Consider the following 21,727-nt stretch of genomic DNA (forward strand, 5'->3'; position numbering starts at 1 on the left):
AGCAATTTTTCAATGGAGTCTTTGGGTTTTCCACATAGAGTATCATGTCATCTGCAAAGACTGAGAGTTTGCTTTCTTCCTTGACAATTTAGATGCCTTTTATTTCTTTTTGTTATCTGATTGCTGAGGCTAGGACTTCTATGTTGAACAACAGTAGTGAGAGTGGACATCCCTGTCATGTTCCTGACCTTTGGGGAAAGCTCTCAGTGACAGTAGCAAACTTCAACACAGTTTGCTGGACAATATTCCTGGAGGATAAGACACACATCAGCCAGGTTTTCAGTGTCAGCAATGGCATGAGCTACTAGCAGAAACTTCTCAGGTTCTTTTCAGATTTTTGATACGGATGCTATCACTTTTCCTTTTGTAGAAGTGCTGTTCTATGTCAATTATATCTCAATAAGCAAACAAAAAACCAAAAGAACAAAAACAAAGGCAAAAGAAAGAAAGAAAGAAAGAAAGAAAGCCAAAGACCAACATCTTTCACACATGCAGATGCAAAAATTCTTCACAAAATACTAGGAATAAAATTTAGTAATATATTAAAAAAAAAAGAAGTGCTGTTCCATTTGGAACTCAAGGTTGGTTCCATACCTTTCTTCTTCATTTACAAGACATCAAAGTCTCCAGACATGATGAAAGTTTTCCTTTAAGTTATGACAGTATCTCTTCTCTGGACAGCATGGAAAGCTGGCCACTACTTCTTTGAATAAACTTTCTGCTCCTTCTCTCTTTCTTTGCTTTCTGAGACTCCCATAGTGCGAATATTGGTAGACTTACTGGTATCCCATAAGTCCCTTAAAGTATCGTCCCTCTTTTTAATTCTTTTTTCTTCTCTAGATGATTTCCACTGGCTTGTCTTTGAGTTCACTGATCTTATCTTCCACCTCATTTGGTCTGATGTTGATCCCTGCTATTGAATTTTCAATCCAGTTATCATAATCTTCACCTCTATGATTATGTTTCGCTTTTTAATATTTTCTCTTTACTGAAATTCTCACTTTGTTCATGCACTTCTCTCCTTTACCTCAGTGAGCATCTTTATGACCATTATTTTGAATTCTCTGTCAAGTAAATAAATCATTTATCTCCATCCCATTAGGGTCATTTTCTGGAGATTTAACTTATTCTTTGTTTGTTCTTTTATTTCTCTGTTCCTTCATTTCCCTTAGCTCTTTGAATTGGTTTCTATACTTTATGTAGAAACCATTTCTCCTAGTCTTAACAGAGTGGCCTTGTAGAAGCTAGTAGGAGATAACCCTTGCCAATCAGCCCAGCTGGAGATACAGGTGCCTCTCAAACCTTTGTGCTTGTCCAAACTGCCATCTTTGTTCTTAGTGGCCCCTGGGAAATTAGGTTATATCAAGTTTCATCAGTGCTTTCAAAGCAAAGGAAAGGTACACACACATTCCGGCTGCTAAAGTACTAATAAGTGCCTGCCCATCAGCTCCTAGATGCAAGATAATTAGAAGTGTAACCTTTGGACTGCAGCTGGGAAAGTTGTAATGTTAGATACACAGTCTAAGGCCTTTTAGGGAGAAGCATAGCTAGGTGCTTTTGCCTGTTCTCTTTGTGTTCTCTTTGTCCCTAGCCAGTGGGAATACCTGCCTGGAGTGCTTGTGTTTGTTCTCTATGGTCCTGGGGGATGAGCAAATGCTGAGAAACATTAGCTCCCAGAGTTAGATGATTTAGGAGCCAGTCCCACAAGAGCCAGTAGCACAGGGTGCTATATATGTGGACAAACTCCTTTCACAGAGAAGCTAGAAACTTGGTTTTATCATTGGAGGAGGCCGTAGAGAGAAGGTACAGGAAATTCCTACATGCTAATCCAGGCTTCTGAAAAACAACTAATTATCTGTTCTATAAGCTCCCAAATGCAGACTAAATGGAAGCACAACTCTCCATCTGCATTTGGGAAAGTATTCAGTCTAACCATTATAGGGAGAATATGGGAACTGGATGTTTTCCCCTTTTCCTTCTGCACTGAATCTGATGGTATAGTCACAGCAAATGATTACATGCTTGTTTAAAATCACCTCCTTGACTCTGAATTATAGAGAACAATCTTATGGTTATCAGAGGAGAGGTGGATGGGGGAGTTGGGTTAAATAGGTGATGGGGATTAAGGTGTACACTTGTCCTGATGAGCACAAGGTAATGTATGGAACTGTTGAATTACTATATTGTACACCTGAAATTAATATAACACTGTATGTTAACTAACTGAAATTAAAATAAAAACGAAAATAAAATAAACTTTTTTAAATAAAATAAAATAAAATAAAATACATCTTTGCTTTCTGTGGTCCTAAGGACAAATAAATGTCAAGCCACGTAGCTCTGAGCTGGGTAATTTGGGATCTGGTCCCTTAGATGGCAGCCACAGAAGTTAAGGGTTCTGGACACCTATCTGGCTCAGTAGGTGGAGCATGTGACTCTTGGTCTCTAAGTTGTGAGTTTGAGCCCCACACTGGGTGTACAATTACTAAAAAATAAACTTAAAACAAACAAAAATATTTACTTGTTATAGGGTGAGACTTCCAACTTAGCAACTATACTTACTAAGCTCACAATGACTTCCCCTATCTTAATTGGCTAACTTTTCTCCATTCTTCAGGCTTCAGTTTAAAAAAAAAAAAAAAAGATGTGTGGCCAAAGCTTTCACTCCTCAAGGAGAAGTTGGGAGTTGGGATTCCCTTCTAATTGTTAAGGCAGTATGCTAACAACAGGGTTTACAGAACGAGTGTGTCTCAGCTTTTCCTACCCATTTTGATGTGAGCATTTTCTTACCCAATATGTAGGAGTCTCTTAATTTTTTCTGTATTTCTCTCAAAAGGAATTGAGCCATAGGCATCTGTTTATTTGGTGCATCCATCAAAAGAGAAATTGAGGAGCTTCCTATTCCACCATCTTGTTGACATCACTCCAACTTTTTATATGTTTAAAAGTCATTTGCATTTCCTTTCCTATGAATGTCTATCTATAATCTTTATACATCTTTAAATTATTGACACTTTTATTAATTTCCTTGAGTTCTTCATATATTATCATTTTCTGCAACATGAGTTTCAAATATATTTCATGTTTGCTTAGTGACTTAGCTCATACTGTTTTCATCTTGCAAAAACTTTTAGGTAAGTAAATATATCACTCTTTCTCTTTGATGGGCAATTGATTCTAAGTCATTGTTATAGTAAAACTCATTAGCCAAAGATCACTAAAAACACACCTGTAGTCAAAAATATTAGGTTTAAAGGGGCACCTGGGTGACTCTGTCAGTTAAGCATCTGTCTTCAGCTTAGGTCTTGATCCTGAAGTTCTGGGATTGAGTCCCATATCAGACTCCCTGCTCTGCTTGGTGTCTGCTTGTCTCTCTCTCCCTCTCCATCTCCCTCTTCCCACTGCTCACGCTCTTGCTGTCTCTCTCAAATAAATAAATAAAATCCTGGGGTCCTTGGATTGAGTCCCACATCAGGCTGCCCATGGGGAGCCTGCTTCTCTCTCTGCCTATGTCTCTGCCTCTCTCTGTGTGTCTCTAATGAAAAAATAAATAAATTATTTTTTAAAAAGAGAGAGAGAGCAGGAGAGAGCACAATGAAGGGGGATGGAGAAGGATGCCCCTCACTAAACAGGGAGCCTGATGTAGGGCTCAATCCCAAACTGAGCTGAAGGTGAGTCACCCAGGTGCCCCACAAATTACAAAAATTTCTAGAAAATAATGAAAACCTTCTATATAAGAAACTATGAGATGCAATAACTAACTATTGGGTGAATAATATACATATACATTATACACTCATTTCAATAAAAAATATTTTTAAAAATGAATGGAAGGAAAACATATAAAAATGTAGACAAGTGCATACATTAATAATTAAACATATAAAGCCAGCTAACCAACAATTAAGACAACTAGAAATTTGTTAAAATAAAGAAATGGAAAAACCTGCCCCTAAAAAGGAGATATAAATATATTTCAAAGAAATGATAAGATAATGCTGCTATAAACATTGGAATGCATTTATCCTTTTAAAATAGTATTTTTCTATTCTTTTGGTAAATACCTAGTGGTGCAATTGCTGGATTGTAGGGTAGTTTTATTTTTAATTTTTTGAGGAACCTCCATACTGTTTTTCAGTGACTGCACCAGTTTGTATTCCCACCAGCAGTGCAAGAGGATTCCCTTTTCTCCACATCCTCACCAACACCCGTTGTCTCTTGTATTGTTGATTGTAGCCTTTCTGACAGGTGTAAGGTATCTCATTGTAGTTTTGATTTGTATTTCTCTGACAATCAGTGATGTCTTAGGAGCATTATCTACAATAACCAAGTCATGGAAACAGCCCAAGTGTCCATCAAATGATGAACGGATAAAGATATGGTATATGTACACAATGGAATATTATTCAGCCATAAAGAATGAAATCTTGCCATTTGCAACAAAATGGATGGAGCTATTATGCTAAGCAAAATAAGTCAGTCAGAGAAAAGCAAATACCATATGATTTCACCCATATATGAAATTTAAGAAACAAAAAAAATGAATAGAAAGGGAAAAAAGAAAGGCAAACCGAGAGACAGACTCTTTAACTGATAAAGAACAAATTGATGGTTACCAGAGGAGAGGTAGGTAGGGGAATGGGTGATGGGGATTAAGGAGTGCACTTGTTATGATGAGCAGTGGGTAATGTGTGGAAGTAATCCATCAAGTGTATAATCACTTGAAATTATATTATACATCTGAAACTAATATTACACTGTATGTTAACTAACTGGAACTTAAGTAAAAACTTTTAAAAAAGAAATAAGAAACACAAAGTACTTGAATTCCATGCAAGTAAAATTTAAATTTTTAAAAAAGATGTTATTTAACATTTTATTTGAGAGAGCGGATGTGTGGAGGAGCGGAAGGTGAGGGACAAGCAGACTCCACACCAAGCACAGAAGCTGATGCAGGGCTTGAGCCCATGACCCTGAGATCATAGCCCAAGCCAAAACCAAGAGTCAAACACTTGACCAACTAAACTACCCAGTCGCCCCAATAAAATTTAAAATTTAATGGAACTCATAACTTTCTAACTACAAATTATTAAAAATGATGTCAGAAGATTAAACAGAAAACTGAAACTTTCAAAATTTTTACAGAAATAAACTTGTCAAAGATTCACTCTTCAATGAAATAAGATAAAGTACCAGATGGCTTCATAGAGGCTATTCCATAAACTTTTAAAGAGTAGATAAGAACAACGATATCTAAATGTTCAGATCCTAGAAAAATTAAAACTGAACAATATAAAATAACAATATACTTAAAACAAAAATAAAGTTTACATATAAGTGAGATCATACTGTGTCTCTCTGACTTATTTCACATACCATAATGCCCTAAAGAGCCATCACTGTTGTCACAAATGTCAGGATTTCTGTATTTTTATGGCTGAATAATATTTCATTGTATAAATATACAACATATACATATAATATTTCTTTATACATTCAACCATCATTGGATTCATGTTTCCATGTCTTGGCTATGATTAATAATGCTGCAATGAGCAGCAGATACCTTTTTTATTATGCGGTTATCTTTTTGAGTTAGTGTTTGCGTTTCCTTCAGATAAATACCCAGAAGTAGAACTAATGGATCATATGGTAGTTCAATGTTTAATCTTTTGAGGAAACTTCAAACTCTTTTCTCTACTGGCTGTACCAATATACATTTCCACCAGCCATGCACAGGCTTCCCTTTTCTCCACATCCTCACCAGCATTTGTTATCTCTTGGTTTTTTTGATAATAGCCATTCTAACAGGTGTGAGGTGATAAATCATTGTGGTTTCTGTTTGTATTTCACTGATTATTAGTAATATTGAGCACCTTTTCATGTTTCTGTTGGTCATGGACATCTTCTTTGGAAAAATGTTGCTGTTCAGACTCGTTTTTTAATAAGATTGCTTGTTTGCTATTGAATTGTGTAAGTTCCTTAGGTAGTTTGGATATTAACCCCTTATCAAATACATCATTTGCAAATATTCAATAGGTTGCCCTTTCATTTTATTGATAGTTTCCATTGCTGTGCAAAAGCTTTTTAGTTTGATATTGTTCTGACTTGTTTATTTTGTATTTTTATGCATATAAAGATACATGTATGATATATATCATATACTTCTTAATCGAAATAACTTGACCATTATTAGAAATAAAATCCTATATATTATTTTAGTTGATTCAATAGAAGAGTTCTTTCCAATGTTATTTAAATAGGCAATTTCCTCTAACAAAATTCTGTCTTGGGTACATAGCAGGGCTCAATGGATATGTGTTGAAAATTCCAGTTAGAGATGTTAGTATTCCATCTTACTACAGTGGATTCTACCTGGAAAAGAGATAATCCTTGTTGGGAGCTCTTTGGGTATCAAACCTTCTTAGTAACATGGGCTAGAAAACTACTACTCTACTTTCTTCTTCTTTGTCAATAAAGTGAAGGAAACAGACGTAGACTGAATACTGCTATTGCCCTAATGGGCAGTCTTCAGAGTCTTCAGTTGTCTTTCTGGATGAGCTGTCTACTGGCTTAGACCCAGTAGCCAGGTGCCTGCTGTGGAACACCATTACATGGATGTGTAGAAGCAAAGCTATCATCATAACTTCCCACAGGTATGACCCATTGGGAAGCTTGGTTGAGAGTCAGAAGAGTATAGGAGGGAATTAGGTGGAACCAGGAGTATAAGTCAGTGAACTTGTCTAAGTACATGAGCTATGTAGGAGGGACTGTGAGTAGAGGCTGATTCTTGATTGATGCCAAGAATCCTCAGCTGAATCCAGTAATCCAGAAATAACAGAAGATAGGAAGTTAAGGAACTGTGTTCCTATTATTATTTAGGAATCAACTGCTTTGAATTTTAAGATCTCCTCTTTCCAGATATGGTCTTAGTGGTGATCATCTGCATTACCAAGCTTTCCTACTACAACTGTTACTTTATAATTCTAGCTCAGTTTTGATATACGGAATTTGCTTGCTGAAAGGGAATCTCTTTAACCATACCTCCTTTGTCCCCCTAGCATGGAAGAATGTGAGGCCCTCTGTACCAGATTGGCCATTATGGTAAAGGGGAAGTTCAAGTGCCTGGGCAGCCCTCAGCACCTCAAAAACAAATTTGGTAATGCATACAGTCTGACAGCAAAGATTAAGTTTGAAAACAATAAAAGTAAACTAGAGAAGTTCAAAGAATTCATAGCAACAACTTTCCCAGGTAATGTAGGCAGGGCTGCCTTGTGTTAAATTTTTACTTTGTTCTGCTTCATATCCTCATATCCTTTTCCTATGAATTACTTTTTTAAAGATTTTATTTATTTATTCATGAGAGACACACAGAGAGAGAGGCAGAGACACAGGCAGAGGGAGGAGCAGGCTCCCTCTTGGGATCCCAATGCTGGACTCAATCCCAGGACTCCAGGATCACGACCTGAGCCAAAGGCAGGTACTCAATGGCTGAGCCACCCAGACGCCCCTCCTAGGAGTTATTTTTACTGAGCTTTATACCAAGCTCCTTTGGAATAATTTCTCTGAGATATTATCCATGATAATGCCAAGAAACTTTCTCAAAATAGCAGAGGCTCTAACCAGTCTATTATAGGAATCAACCAGTAAGACAGACCTGTTAATATGTATTCATCTAGAATTAAATTATGGAGATTAAGTAACCTTTTTAACTTTGATAACTCTTTTTTAAGACTTTATGTATGTATTTATTTATTTATTTATTTATTTGAGAGAGAGAGCGTGCATGTGTAAGAGAAAGAGAGCACACACAAGCAGAGAGGAGGGGTAGAGGGAGAGGAAGAAGCAGACTCCCCACCAGCAGGGAGTCCAATGCAGGACAGGATCCCAGGACTCTGGTATGACAACCTGAGAAGACACTTAACTGACTGAGCCATTAGGCACCCTCTCTTGATAATTCTTTAAGGTTTCCCCCTGACCATGTATCTTCTGCCTTTCCTTGGTCCCTGAGACAGGCAATGTTTATGAAATGTAAACTAGAACAATAAACTTCCTTTACTGCTTCAAGAAAATAATCTGGATGTGTAACATAAAAATCAATAATTCTGCTTTTGTGGCTAAATTCAGTAAGTACTTCTCTGTACTCATGGTAGAGTCATTTATAGCCAGCTCTATATTTACCTCTATTCCTACTATGTTATTCTAATCATTAAGCAGAGACATGGTAGGCCCTTTAAGAATTTTGACTTCTTGAGTCTCCAGCTTGAATGACCACTCTATCATCAGTGTGGTAGCCAGATGGTCAAGATACAAGATTAAAAACATGGAGTCTATAATGATGATAAAGCAGTGAATGGTATTGGACTGCACTAAGGAAGTCACAGTAAGAATAGAGAGGAGGATATGATAGGAAATGGATACATATACACATGAGTGCATGCTCAATTAAAGGGAGAAACCACTACGTGGGAAAGATCATGAATTCAGAATTGACCATATTAATTATACCTAAATATTCAGATAAATATGTCTTTTAGGCAGTTGAATATTCATTTAGTCATTCATTCATAAGATTGATGGCACATTTATTGCATGCAATGCTGAAGATATGGAATTAACCACAAAGTATCTCACATATGCTGTTTTCCAAATGTTTTTTTTAAGGTTTTATAGTTTTTTTTAATTTTTTATTTATTTATGATAATCACAGAGAAAGAGAGAGAGGCAGAGACACAGGCAGAGGGAGAAGCAGGCTCCATGAACCGGGAGCCCGATGTGGGATTCGATCCCGGGTCTCCAGGATCGCGCCCTGGGCCAAAGGCAGGCGCCAAACCGCTGCGCCACCCAGGGATCCCTGTTTTCCAAATGTTATATTTCTTTCTTTCTCCTTTTCTGGATAATTTTTAGGTACATTATCCAGATTGTTCAGAAAAGGAGAAAGAAAGAAAACAGTTGCTCTTTTTATAGAACGGTAGATTATACTCTCAGAAAAGGTCTTCTATTAAATAAAAATACATACTGGAAACATAAAGTAAAATTGTTTTTTAATGATTTACTTAGACTCACAAAGAACATTACAACAATTCAAAAAAGGAAAACTGTACAGAAAAAAATCATCAAGCTGAAACTTGATAGTAATTTAAAAATGCAAAAGCTAATTTTCCTGAAGCAAGTTCCAATGCCAGTACTGAGATAGGTGAAACTTTGGACTCACTGCAAGGTTGGGTAGCTTAACCTAAGATTCCCATAGTAAGCAAGGACCTTCAAAACTGAACAGATGCTCTTGTTTCCAGTCCAGCACATAAAAAGGTTGGAAATTGCCACTCTGTCATAACAAGTAAAAAGCTGAACAAACTGAAATATCAACAAACTCTTCTAGAATCTGAAAGAGAGATGATGAAACAGGGCAAACCACTGCAGCCAAGATTGGAGAGACAGGCAAATACAGGTAGTCCTGGCTTACCCGAGCAGAGACTTACAAGCAGAAACCACAGTGGTAACCAGGGCCAGGATCGGAAACCCTGATCTGTAATTGAATTGCTGAGTGTGCTGTGTGGACAATTCTGAGAGGTAAAGATTCCAGGTAAGAAATCATGGGGGATATCTACAAGCAGATTATTACAGTAATCAGAGGGAAAAAACCCTACATGCTTCCAGCAGGGGGAAGAGAAGAGGAATCATTTTGAAATATATCAGACAACTCTTTTCTTTGTAACAAGACCTGCCCGCAGGACAAAACTAGTTAACCTAACCCTAAATGGGTAGGGTATTATCAGAGCTTAACTGACCTTGGAGAAGGGAAATACCCAACTTCAGCCATCTTGTCCCACATAAGAGGGGAGAAAAAAAGCTAAGAAACTCTTGTGAAGTTTACAATCCAGAGGCATAGGCTCACTAAAAGAGTGAGAGATACACAGACTATAGAACACTTCCCCTTCCCCACACCACACCACCAGATTACTAACAGCCTAATTACACCAGTTCCTTTTCCCCAAGAAGTCTGGCTATCAAGAAAAAATTACAAAGCATATGAAAAGGAAAGAAAAAAAAACCCACAATTTGAGGAGACAGAACAAGCATTAGAATCGGACATGACAAGGATGTTGGAATTATCAGACCAGACCAGTAACTGAAAACAATTATAATTAACATGCTAAGGACTATAATGGATACAGTAGGCAGCATGTAAGAACAGGTGGGCAATATAAGCAGATAGATGGAAATCCTACGGAAGAACTAAAAAGAAATGCTAGAGATCAAAAGCACTATAATAGAAATGAAGAATGCATTTGATGGGATTGTTAGTAGACTGGCCCTGGCTGAGGAAAGAATCTGAGCTGGAGGATGTATCAATAGAATTACCAAAAACAAAAGGCAAAGAAAACAAAGACAAAAAACAAACAAACGAAAACACAACAGAAGAGAGTATGCATACTGTAGGACGACTACAAAAGGTGTGACATATGCATAATGGGAATATCAGAAGGAAAAAAAGATAAAGGAACCAAAGAAATATTTGAAACCATGATGATATAATCTCCCCCAAATTGATGTCAACACCAAACGCCAGTTCAAGGGAGCTCAAAGAACATCAACAGGATAAATGCAAAACAAACAAAAACCCACACCCAGGCATATCAGTTTTCAACTACAGAAAATCACAGGAAAAAAAATCTTGGGAAAAAAAAAAAAACAGAGAAGAAAGACACCTTATCTATAGAGGAATAACATCTAACTTCTCCTCAAAAACCATACAAGTAGGGGAGCCTGGTGTCTCAGTTGGTTAAGCATCTGCCTTTGGCTCAGGTCATGATCTCAGGGTCCTGGGATTGAGCCCAGGGAGTCTGCTTCTCCCTCTAACCCCCTCTCTCAAATCTTTTCTTTTTTAAATATGCAAGCAAAGAGTGAAGTGAAATATTTAAAGTGTTGAGAGAATAAAACCACCAACATAGAATTCTGTACCCAGAGAAATTACACTTCATTGTGAAGGAGAAATAATTTGAGACAAGAAAAGAAAAAAATTGAGGGAACTTTTTGCTAGTACACCTGCCTTACAAGATATGTTAAAAGACGTTCTTTAGAGAGAAGGAAAATGAAATATCAGAAATTCAGATTTACATAAACAAACGAAGAGCATCAAAAAAGGAATAAGTAAAGATAAAAATGAAAACTTCTATTTTTCTTCTTTTTTAAGATTTTATTTATTTATTCATGAGAGAGACACAGAAAGAGAGGCAGAGACATAGGCAGAGGGAGAAGCAGGCTCCATGTAGGGAGCCTGATGCGGGACTCGATCCCAGGACTCCAGGATCATGCCCTGGGCCAAAGGCAGGTGGTCAACCACTGAGCCACCCAGGCTTCCCTAATTTTTCTTATTCTTAATTAACCTAAAAGATAAATTTTTTCAAAGTAATAATGTGATATAATCAAAATGACCAAAAGGAGTTTTCTACTGTCTTCTCCACAAAGAACATCAATTTTGACAGTCACTCACATGTAAAATCCCCTTTGTGGAAGCTGGAGTCCGGTAGAGAAGTTCCAGCACATCAGTAAGCAGAAAAGTCCAAGATTGCTCCTACTGATGAGGAAAAGAGAAACAGTGTCACCCTGATCAGGAGGTGGCACAGCTCAGTGCCAAGAGAAACCTTTTTTGCCTACAGTTCCCCCATAAGGGAAAGTAAGAGTGAATTAATAAGCACCAGCCTGGGATCCCTGTGTGGCTTGGGGGTTTGGCGCCTGCCTTTGGCCCAGGCGTGATCCTGGAGTCCCGGGATCAAGACCCGCATTGGGCTCCTTGCATGGAGCCTGCTTCTCCCTCTGCCTATGTCTCTGCCTCTCTGGCTTGCTCTCTCTGTGTCTCATGAATAAATAGATAAAATCTTTGAAAAGGAAAAAAAGAAAATAAGCATCCAGCCTCCCAAGTTGTGAGGGACACTGGCAAAGAGATCCCCTTTTTTCTTGCTCCATCCAGAATACTGAGGTGCACTGCATGACTGCGGCAGGGACAAGCTGAGAGAACAGCAAGACTCTCAGAAGTTATCAAAGGGAAGCAGATCCTACAAGTCATTTTGCAGACCCCATCAGGAAGCCTGCCCATGAGCCGCTGTTAACACCTCAACTACAATTCCCCCTAACCAGTCCACAAGCACCAATGCTCCACGCAAGTCACCCACACAAATTCCATATCTTGTGGCTGGCCCCCTATGTGCAACCGCAAGGATGTCAAGAGTGAGCCTTTGCAGATGGTTAGTGTGCACGCACAGACAGCTGGTCCAAATCTATGAGGTTGGGAGAAAGTACACAAATTTGAGCATTCAGCATCATGCTATGGAAAACAAATAGTATACTCTCATCACCTAGCCTAGCATAGCAGAATGGACAGAAGTCATACAGTCTTAAGAATTCACTCCCAAGGGACCCTGGGTGGCGCAGCAGTTTGGCGCCTGCCTTTGGCCCGGGGCGCGATCCTGGAGACCCGGAATCGAGTCCCACGTCGGGCTCCCGGTGCATGGAACCTGCTTCTCCCTCTGCCTATGTCTCTGCCTCTCTGTGTGTGACTATGATAAATAAATAAAAATTAAAAATTAAAAAAAAAGAATTCACTCCCAAGAGGGAACAAATAGTATGAAGTAAGCATACTCATTAAAAGCATTTGAGAAAGCCTCAGAATCCCTAACTGGGGATGATAGAAGGTATTTTCTTCCTGAAGGCAGTCAGAAAAGACTGGAGGAGGTGACTGCTATTTCAAATGTAAAGACTAGGCTCAAAGTGAAGGGATGGATAAAGATACCCTATGCAAATTGAACCAAGAGATCAGAATTGCTTTATTTATATCAGATAAAATGAACTTTAAGGTCAAAAATTGCATCAAATGACAAAGAAGTTCATATAATGATAAAGGAATCAATTTTATCGAGATGATATAACAATTATATACACACCCAATATTAGGGTACTTAAATATATTAAGCAAATACTAACAGGTCTGTAGGAAGAAAAGGGCAACAATAAAATAGTAAAAAGACTTCAAAACCATAATTTGAACAATGATTAGATCATCCAGACAGAAAATCAATAAGGTAACAGCAAACATGAATGACACAATAGACCAAATAAATCTAAAACAACATAACACATTCTTCTCAAACACACATGGAACATTCTCCAGGATATAACCTGTATGAGCCCCCAAACAAGCCTTACCAAATTAAAAAATAATAATAATAAACCAATTATCTTTTCTAACAACAATGATATGAAACAAGAAATCAATAACATGAGAAGTAGGGGAAAATTTACAAGTATGCAGAAATTAATACATTCCTGAACAACTAGTGGGTCAAAAGAGAAATAAAAAGGGAAACTTAAAAAATATCTGGCACCAAATTAAAATGGAAACTGAGCATACCAAAACTTATAGGATGCAGCAAAATAATTCTAAGAGGGAAGTTTATAGCAACAAAAGCCTACATTAAGAAAAAAATAAGTTCTTTATAGATTTTGGAAACTAGCCCTTTATCTGATATGTTATTTGCAAATATCTTCTCCCATTCTGTAGGTTGTCTTTGAGTTTTGTTGACTGTATCCTTTGCTGTGCAAAAGCTTCTTATTTTGATGAAGTCCCAATAGTTCATTTTTGCTTTTGTTTCTTTTGCTTTCGTGGATGTATCTTGGATGAATGGATAAAGAAGATGTGGTTTATGTATACAATGGAATATTACTCAGCCATTAGAAACGACAAATACCCACCATTTGCTTCAACGTGGATGGAACTGGAGGGTATTATGCTGAGTGAAGTAAGTCAATCGGAGAAGGACAAACAGTGTATGTTCTCATTCATTTGGGGAATATGAATAATAGTGAAAGGGAATATAAGGGAAGGGAGAAAATGTGTGGGAAATATCAAAAAGGGAGACAGAACATAAAGACTCCTAAATCTGGGAAATGAACTAGGGGTGGTGGAGGGGGAGGAGGGCGGGGAGTGGGGGTGAATGGGTGACGGGCACTGAGGGGGACACTTGTCGGGATGAGCACTGGGTGTTATTCTGTATGTTGGTAAATTGAACACCAATAAAAATTAATTTATTAAAAAAATAGGGGTGCCTAGGTGACTGAGTGGTTGAGTGTCTGCCTTCAGTTCAAAGCATGATCCCAGGGTCTGGGTCAAGTCCCACATGAGGCTCCTTCTGGGGTGCCTGCTTCTCCCTCTGCCTGCTCTGGCTCTGTCTCTCATGAATAAATAAATACAAATCTTTTTTAAAAAAAAAAGAAAATAAATAAAATTTTAAATAAACAACCTAACTTTACACTTCAAGGAACTAGAAAAAAAGGAAAAGGTAAACACAAAGTTACCAGAAGGAAGGACATAACAAAGTTCAGAAAAGAAACAAATGATGGCAACCAGAAACACAGCAGAAAAATGAGTGAAATTAAGATCTGCTTAAAAAAAATAGACAAAATTGACAAACATGTACCCAGACTAAGAAAAAAAGAGAAAGTACTAAAAAATCAGAAATGAAAGTAGAGACATGACAACTGATGGATCCTTCACAAATGTGAAGGATAAGTGACTACTAGAAACAATTATATGTGAACAAATTGGATGACTAGATGAATACATCCCTAGAAACATACAGGCTACAAAGACTGAATAATGAAGAAATAGAAACCTGAACAGACCAAAAATGAGTAAGGAGAATGAAGCAGAATTAAAAACCCTCCCAAGAAAGAAAATCCCAACTCCAGATGGTTCCACAGATGAATTATACCACATAGTTAAAGAATTAACCCTAATCCTTTTCAAAATTTCCCAAAAATTTGAAGAGGAGGGAACACTCCCAAATTCATTTTACAGGGCCAGAATTATCCTAATACCAAAGCCAAATAAGGACACTATAAGGAAAGAAAAGTACAGGCCAATATTTTTGATGAATATGGATGCAAAACTTCTCAACAAAATACGAGTAAACATTGAGGTGCATATGTCCTTTTTAGTATTTGTTTATCCTTTGAGCAAATACCTAGTAGTCCAATTGCTGGAACATAGGCTAGTTCTGTTTTTAACTTTTTGAGGAACTTCCATGCCATTTTCCAGAGTGTCTGTACCAGTTTGCATTCCCACCAGCAGTCAAGAGTGTTCCCTTTTATCCCCATCCTCCCCAACATCTGTTGTTTCTTATGTTGTTGATTTTAGCCTTTCTGACAGGAGTGAGGTGATATCTCATTATAGTTTTGATTTGAATTTCCCTGATGATAACTTATATTGAGCACCTTTTCATGTGTGTGTTGGCTGTCTGTATGTCTTTGGGAAAATGTCTATTCACATCTATTTTTTATTGGATTATTCAGTTTCAGGTGTGATGAGTTCTATAAGTTCTTTTTTTGAGTTCTATAAGTTCTTAATATATTTTGGATACTAACCCTTTATCAGATATGTCATTTACAAATACCTTCTGCCATTCCATAGGTTGCCTTTTAGTTTAGTTGATTGTTTCCTTTGGTGTGCAGAACTTTTTTTGTTTTGATGAAGTTCTAGTAGTTTTTGCTTTTGTTTCCCTTGCCTCAGGAGACATATCTAGAAAGAAATTGCCATGGCCATTGTCAAAGAGGTTATTTCCTGTGTTCTCCTCTAGGATTTTTATGGTTTCCTGTTTCACATTAAGGTCTTTAAACCATTTTGGATTTATCTTTGTGTCTGGTCTAAGAAAGTGGTCCAGTTTTCCCAACACTATTTGTTGAAGAGACTGTCTTTTTCCCATTGAAGAGTCTTTTCTGCTTTGTTAGAGATTAATTGACCATATAGTTGTGGGTTTGTTTCTAGGTTTTCTAATATGTTCTATTGATCCATGTATCTATTTTTGTGCCAGTACCATACCATTTTGATCACAAAGCTTTGTAATATAATGTGAGGTCCAGAATTGTTATGCCTCCAGCTTTGCTTTTCCTTCTCACAGTTGTTTATAGCAGCATTATCTACAATAGCCAAACTATGGAAACAGCCCAAGTGTCCTTCAAATGGTGAGTGGATAAAGAAGTTGTCACACACACACACACACACACACAGGAATATTACTCAGCCATAAAAAAGAATGAAATCTTGCCACTGGCAACATGGTTGGAGCTAGATAGTATTATGCTAAGCAAAATCGGTCAGAGAAAGACAGATGCCGTATAATTTCACTCATATATGGAATTTAAGAAACAAAAGAAATTAGCAAAGGAGAAAAAGAGAGAGGCAAGCCAAGAGAAAGACTCTTAACTGTAGAGAACAAACTAATGATTACCATAGAGAGGTGGGTGGAGGGTTGGGGGTAAATAGAAGATGGGGATTAAGGATTAAGGAGTACACTTGTTGTGATGAGCACTGGGTGTTGTATGGAAGTGTTGAATCACTATATTATACACCTGAAACTAATATTACACTGTATGTTAACTAACTGGAACTTAAAGAAAAACAAAAGTATATACTAGCAAACAAAATTAAACAGAATATTAAAAGGATCATACATCATGATCAAGTGGGACTTACTCCTAGGATGCAAGGATGGCTCAACATATGGAATGTAGGATACATCATATTCATAGAATGAAAGATAAAATCATAGGATCATCTCAACCAATGCCCTCAAAAAAGAAAGCATGACAAAATTCAACATCCATTTATGACAAAAACTCTCAACAAATTGGTTATAGTAAGAATGTACTTCAACATAATAAAGACAATATGTAATAACCTCAGAAATAACATCATACTCAACAGTGAGAGGTCAAAAGCTTTTCATTTATGATCATGATTAAGACAAGGATGTCCACTCCCATCACTCCTATTCAACATAGTACCAGAAGTCCTAGCCAGATAAATCAGGTAAGAAAAAAATAAAAGACATACAAAGTAGGAAGTAAGAAGTAAAATTGTCTTTGTTTGCAACACCTTATTCTTGAAAGTACAAATATAGTCCATAAATGTCTAGCCAGGATAACTAAGAAAGAGAAAATACATGAATTACTAATATCAGAAATGAAATAGGGCACATCACTACAGATCCCATAGACATTAAAAGGATAATCAAGCAATACTATGAACTATTCTATGTCCATAAATTTGATAATCTAAATGAAATGGATCAATTGAAAGACACAATCTGCCAAAACTCATACAAAAATAAATAAATAATCTGAATAGGACCTTATCTATTACAGAAATTGCCTCACTAATTGAACTTCCCAAACAGAAAGTACTAGGCTCAGATGGATTCACTGGTGAGTTCTACCAAACATTAAAAGAAAAAAATATATACCCATTCTCTACCATACCTTTCAGTGGATAGAAGCAAGGGGAATATGTTCTAACCTTTTTTTTTTAAGATTTATTTATTTGAGAGAGAGAAAGCACACAGGCTGAGGGGGAGGGGCAAAGGGCAAGGGAGAAGCAGACTCCCCACTGAGCAGATAACCCAACACAGTGTTCAATACCAGGACCCCAAGATCTTGACCTGAGCCAAAGGCAGATGATTGATCAACTGAGCCACCCAGGTGCCCCTCAGCATTATCTTAATACCAAGATCAGACAAGGGTGCCTGTGGGGCTTGGTCAAGCATCTGACTCTTGATCTCAACTCAGGTCTTGATCTCAGGATAAAGAGTTAATGCCCTATATTGGGTTCCATGCTGGGGAGAGAAGGAAGAAAGAAAAGAAAGAAAGAAAGAAAGAAAGAAAGAAAGAAAGAAAGAAAGAAAGAAGGAAGGAAGGAAGGAAGGAAGGAAGGAAGGAAGGAAGGAAGGAAGAAGAAAAAGAAAGAAAGAAGAAAGAGAGAGAGAGAAAGAAAGAAAGAAAGAAAGAAAGAAAGAAAGAAAGAAAGAAAGGCAAAGAGGCAAAGAAAGGAAGGAAGGAAGAAAGGCAGAAAGAGAAATATAACACAGTCAAGTATTATTTATTCCATGTACACAAGGCTGATTCGACATTCAAAACAGAATTAATATAATCCAACACATCCGGGCAGCCCTGGTGGCACAGCGGTTTAGTGCCGCCTTTGGCCCAGGGCGTGATCCTGGAGACCCGGGATCAAGTCCCACGTCGGGCTCCCTGCATGGAGTCCGCTTCTCCCTCTGCCTGTGTCTCTGCCTCTCTCTATCTCTGTGTGTGTGTGTGTGTGTGTGTCTCGTGAATAAATATATAAAATCTTAAAAAAAAAATCCAACACATCAACAGGCTAAAGAAGAAAAATCACGTGATTTTATCAAAAGATGTAGAAAAAACACTTGACAAACTCTAACACCCACTTGCAGTATACTAGTAACAGAGAGGAATGTCCTTAATGTGATAAAGAATGTCTACAAAAACCTACGACTATCAACATACTTAAATAAGAGAAACTTGAAATTTTCCTACTAAGGCCAGGTATAAGGAAAGGTGCCCCATCTAATCACTGCTTTTCAACATTGCACTTGAGATCCCAGCTAATGCAATAAAAGAAAAAAAGGAAATTAAATATATACAGATTAGGAAGGAAGGAATGTGGTTTGTTTTGGGCCTTTTTTTCCACTGAAGATATGATTGACATGTTAGAAAAATCGAAAGAATGAACTAGAAACTGGTAATTAGTAAGTGCTTAAAACAAGGCTACAGAATATAAGTTTAATATACAAAAGTCAATGACTTTCTTGTATATCACCAATGAACAAAAAGAATTTTTTTTTTATGATAGTCACAGAGAGAGAGAGGCAGAGACACAGGCAGAGGAAGAAGCAGGCTCCATGCACCGGGAGCTCGATTTGGGACTCGATCCCCGGTCTCCAGGATTGCGCCCTGAGCCAAAGGCAGGCGCTAAACCGCTGCGCCACCCAAGGACCCCTGACCAAGAAGAATTTTAAATTGAAAACACAGTACCGGGGCCCCCAGGGTGGCTCAGGAGTTGAGCGTCTGCCTTTGGCTCGGGGCGTGATCCCAGGGTCCCAGGATCGAATCCCACGTCAGGCTCCCTACAAGGAGCCTGCTTCTCCCTCTGCCTGTGTCTCTGCCTCTCTGTGTGTGTCTTTCGTGAATAAATAAATAAAATCTTAAAAAAAAAGAAAAAGAAAACAGTACCATATATATTAGCACCTCCCAAAATGATATACATAGGTATAAATATAACAAATTTGTAGAAGATTTATATGAGGCAAACTACAAAACTGTAATAAAGGAAGATGAAAAAGAACTAAATAAATGTATTGTTCATTGAGAGGATAAGTAGTTTTGTGGATATCAATAAACTGATTCTACAGTTTATATGGAGAGGCAAAAGTTCCAAAATAGCCAACAGAATATTGAAAAAGGGCAGCCCAAGTGGCTCGGCGGTTTAGCATCACCTTCGGCCCAGGGCATGATCCTGGAGACCCAGGATGGAGTCCCATGTCAGACTCCCTGTATGGAGCCTGCTTCTCCCTCGGCCTATGTCTCTGCCTCTCTCTCTCTCTCTCTCTCTCTCTCTCTCTCTCTCATAAATAAATAAATAAATAAATAAATAAATAAATAAATAAATAAAATTTTTAAATGAAAAAAAAAGAAAAAGAAGCTGGAGGACTGGCAGTACCTGACTTCAAGACTTAATGTAAAGGTTCTGCAATCAAGGCATTGTGGCATTGGGGAAAAAAACAGACAAATAGATTAATGGAACAGAATAAAGAGCCCAGAAATATGAAACCAAGTGATCTTTGACAAAGAAGTAAAAGCTATTCAATGCAGCAAAGATAGTCATTTCAACAAATGATATTATAATAACTGGATATCCACATGCAAAAAAAATGAATCTAAACACATATCCAACTTCACAAAGATTAATTCAAAATGTGTTACTGCAGAGGAAGACATAGACATGGCCAACACGCATATGAGAAAATGCTCTGCATCACTTACCATCAGGGAAATACAAATCAAAACCACAATGAGATACCACCTCACACCAGTGAGAATGGGGAAAACTAACAAGGCAGGAAACCACAAATGTTGGAGAGGATGCGGAGAAAAGGGAACCCTCTTACACTGTTGGTGGGAATGTGAACTGGTGCAGCCACTCTGGAAAACTGTGTGGAGGTTCCTCAAAGAGTTAAAAATAGACCTGCCCTATGACCCAGCAATTGCACTGCTGGCGATTTACCCCAAAGATACAGATGCAATGAAACGCCGGGACACCTGCACCCTGATGTTTCTAGCAGCAATGTCCACTATAGCCAAACTGTGGAAGGAGCCTCGGTGTCCATCAAAAGATGAATGGATAAAAAAGATGTGGTTTATGTATACAATGGAATATTACTCAGCCATTAGAAATGACAAATATCCACCATTTGCTTGGACGTGGATGGAACTGGAGGGTATTATGCTGAGTGAAATAAGTAATCGGAGAAGGACAAGCATTATATGGTCTTATTCATTTGGGGAATATAAATAATAGTGAAAGGGAATAGAGGGGAAGGGAGAAGAAATGGGTAGGAAATATCAGAAAGAGAGACAGAACATGGAAGACTCCTAACTCTGGGAAACGAACTAGAGGTAGTGGAAGAGGAGGAGGGCGGGGGGTGGGGGCGACTGGGTGGCGGGCACTGAGAGGGGCACTTGATGCGATGAGCACTGGGTGTTATACTACATGTTGGCAAATCGAACTCCAATTAAAAAAATACAAAAAAAAGAAAAGAAAGGTGTTGGCAAAATTGGATATTCACATGCAAAAGAATGAAGTTGAACATTTACTTTATATCATATGTAAAAATTAACTCAAAATGGTTTTAAAACCTAAACATAAAAGCTAAAACTATAAAATTCTTACATGAAAATATTGAGAGAAATTTTCATGACATTGAGTTTGGTGATGACTTCATTGATATGAGCCCAAAGCACAAGCAACAACAAAGAAAAATAGATAAATTGGACTTCATCAAAATTAAGAACTTTTGTGTACCAAAGAACACTATCAAAGTAGAGACAACCTACAGAATGGGATAAAATACTTGCAAGTAATGTATCTGACCAGAGATTAATATCCAGAATATATAAAGATCTCCTACAACTCAGTAAAGAAACAAAAACAAAATTCAAAAATGGGTAAAGGACTTCAGTAGACATTTCTTCAAAGAAGATATACTAATGGCCAATAAACACATGAAAAGATGCTCAACATCACCAGTCATTATGGAAATGTGAACCAAAACCACAATGAGATACTGCTTCACATCTACTAAGTTGGCTATAATCAAAGAGGAAAAATAAGTGTTGGTGAGGATATAGAGAAATTGGAACTCTTATGCATTATAGTGGAAATGTAAAATGGTCAAACCACTGTGGAAAACAGTTTGGGAGTTCTTCAAAAAGCTAAACAGAATTATCATATGATCTAGGAATTCCACTCATAGGTAGATTCCCAAAATAATTGAAAGCAGGGACTTGAGCAAATGTTGGTACACCAATGTCCATAACAGCATTTTTCACAGTAGTCAAAAGGTGGAAAATACCCAAATATTCATCAAAGATGAATGGGTATGGGTGCCTGGATGGCTGTGTTGATTTAGTGTCTGCCTTTGGCTCAGATCCTAGGGTCCTGGGATTGAGCCCTGCGTCCTGCTCCATGCTCAGTAGGGAGTCTGCTTCTCCCTCACCTCTCTCTTTCTCATTCTCTCTCAAATAAATAAAATCTTTTTAAAAAAAGATGAATGGGTTAATAAAATTTGATACATATGCAAAATTCACCCACATAAAG

At 37.6% G+C, this 21,727-nt stretch overlaps 1 protein-coding gene across 1 annotated transcript in view; it reads left to right on the top strand.

The window, feature by feature from the left end:
* LOC129519856 (phospholipid-transporting ATPase ABCA3-like) overlaps positions 1-21,727 on the top strand; it is a 202,114-nt gene that overhangs the window by 172,609 nt on the left and 7,778 nt on the right. The window contains 4 exon segments of the mRNA XM_055340688.1: positions 1,592-1,635; positions 6,481-6,526; positions 6,529-6,656; positions 7,062-7,252. Of these exon segments, the coding sequence (XP_055196663.1) occupies positions 1,592-1,635; positions 6,481-6,526; positions 6,529-6,656; positions 7,062-7,252 (409 nt within the window).

This window comes from Nyctereutes procyonoides, unplaced genomic scaffold (assembly GCF_905146905.1).
Source record: "Nyctereutes procyonoides isolate TBG_1078 unplaced genomic scaffold, NYPRO_anot_genome, whole genome shotgun sequence".
NCBI lineage: Eukaryota > Metazoa > Chordata > Mammalia > Carnivora > Canidae > Nyctereutes > Nyctereutes procyonoides.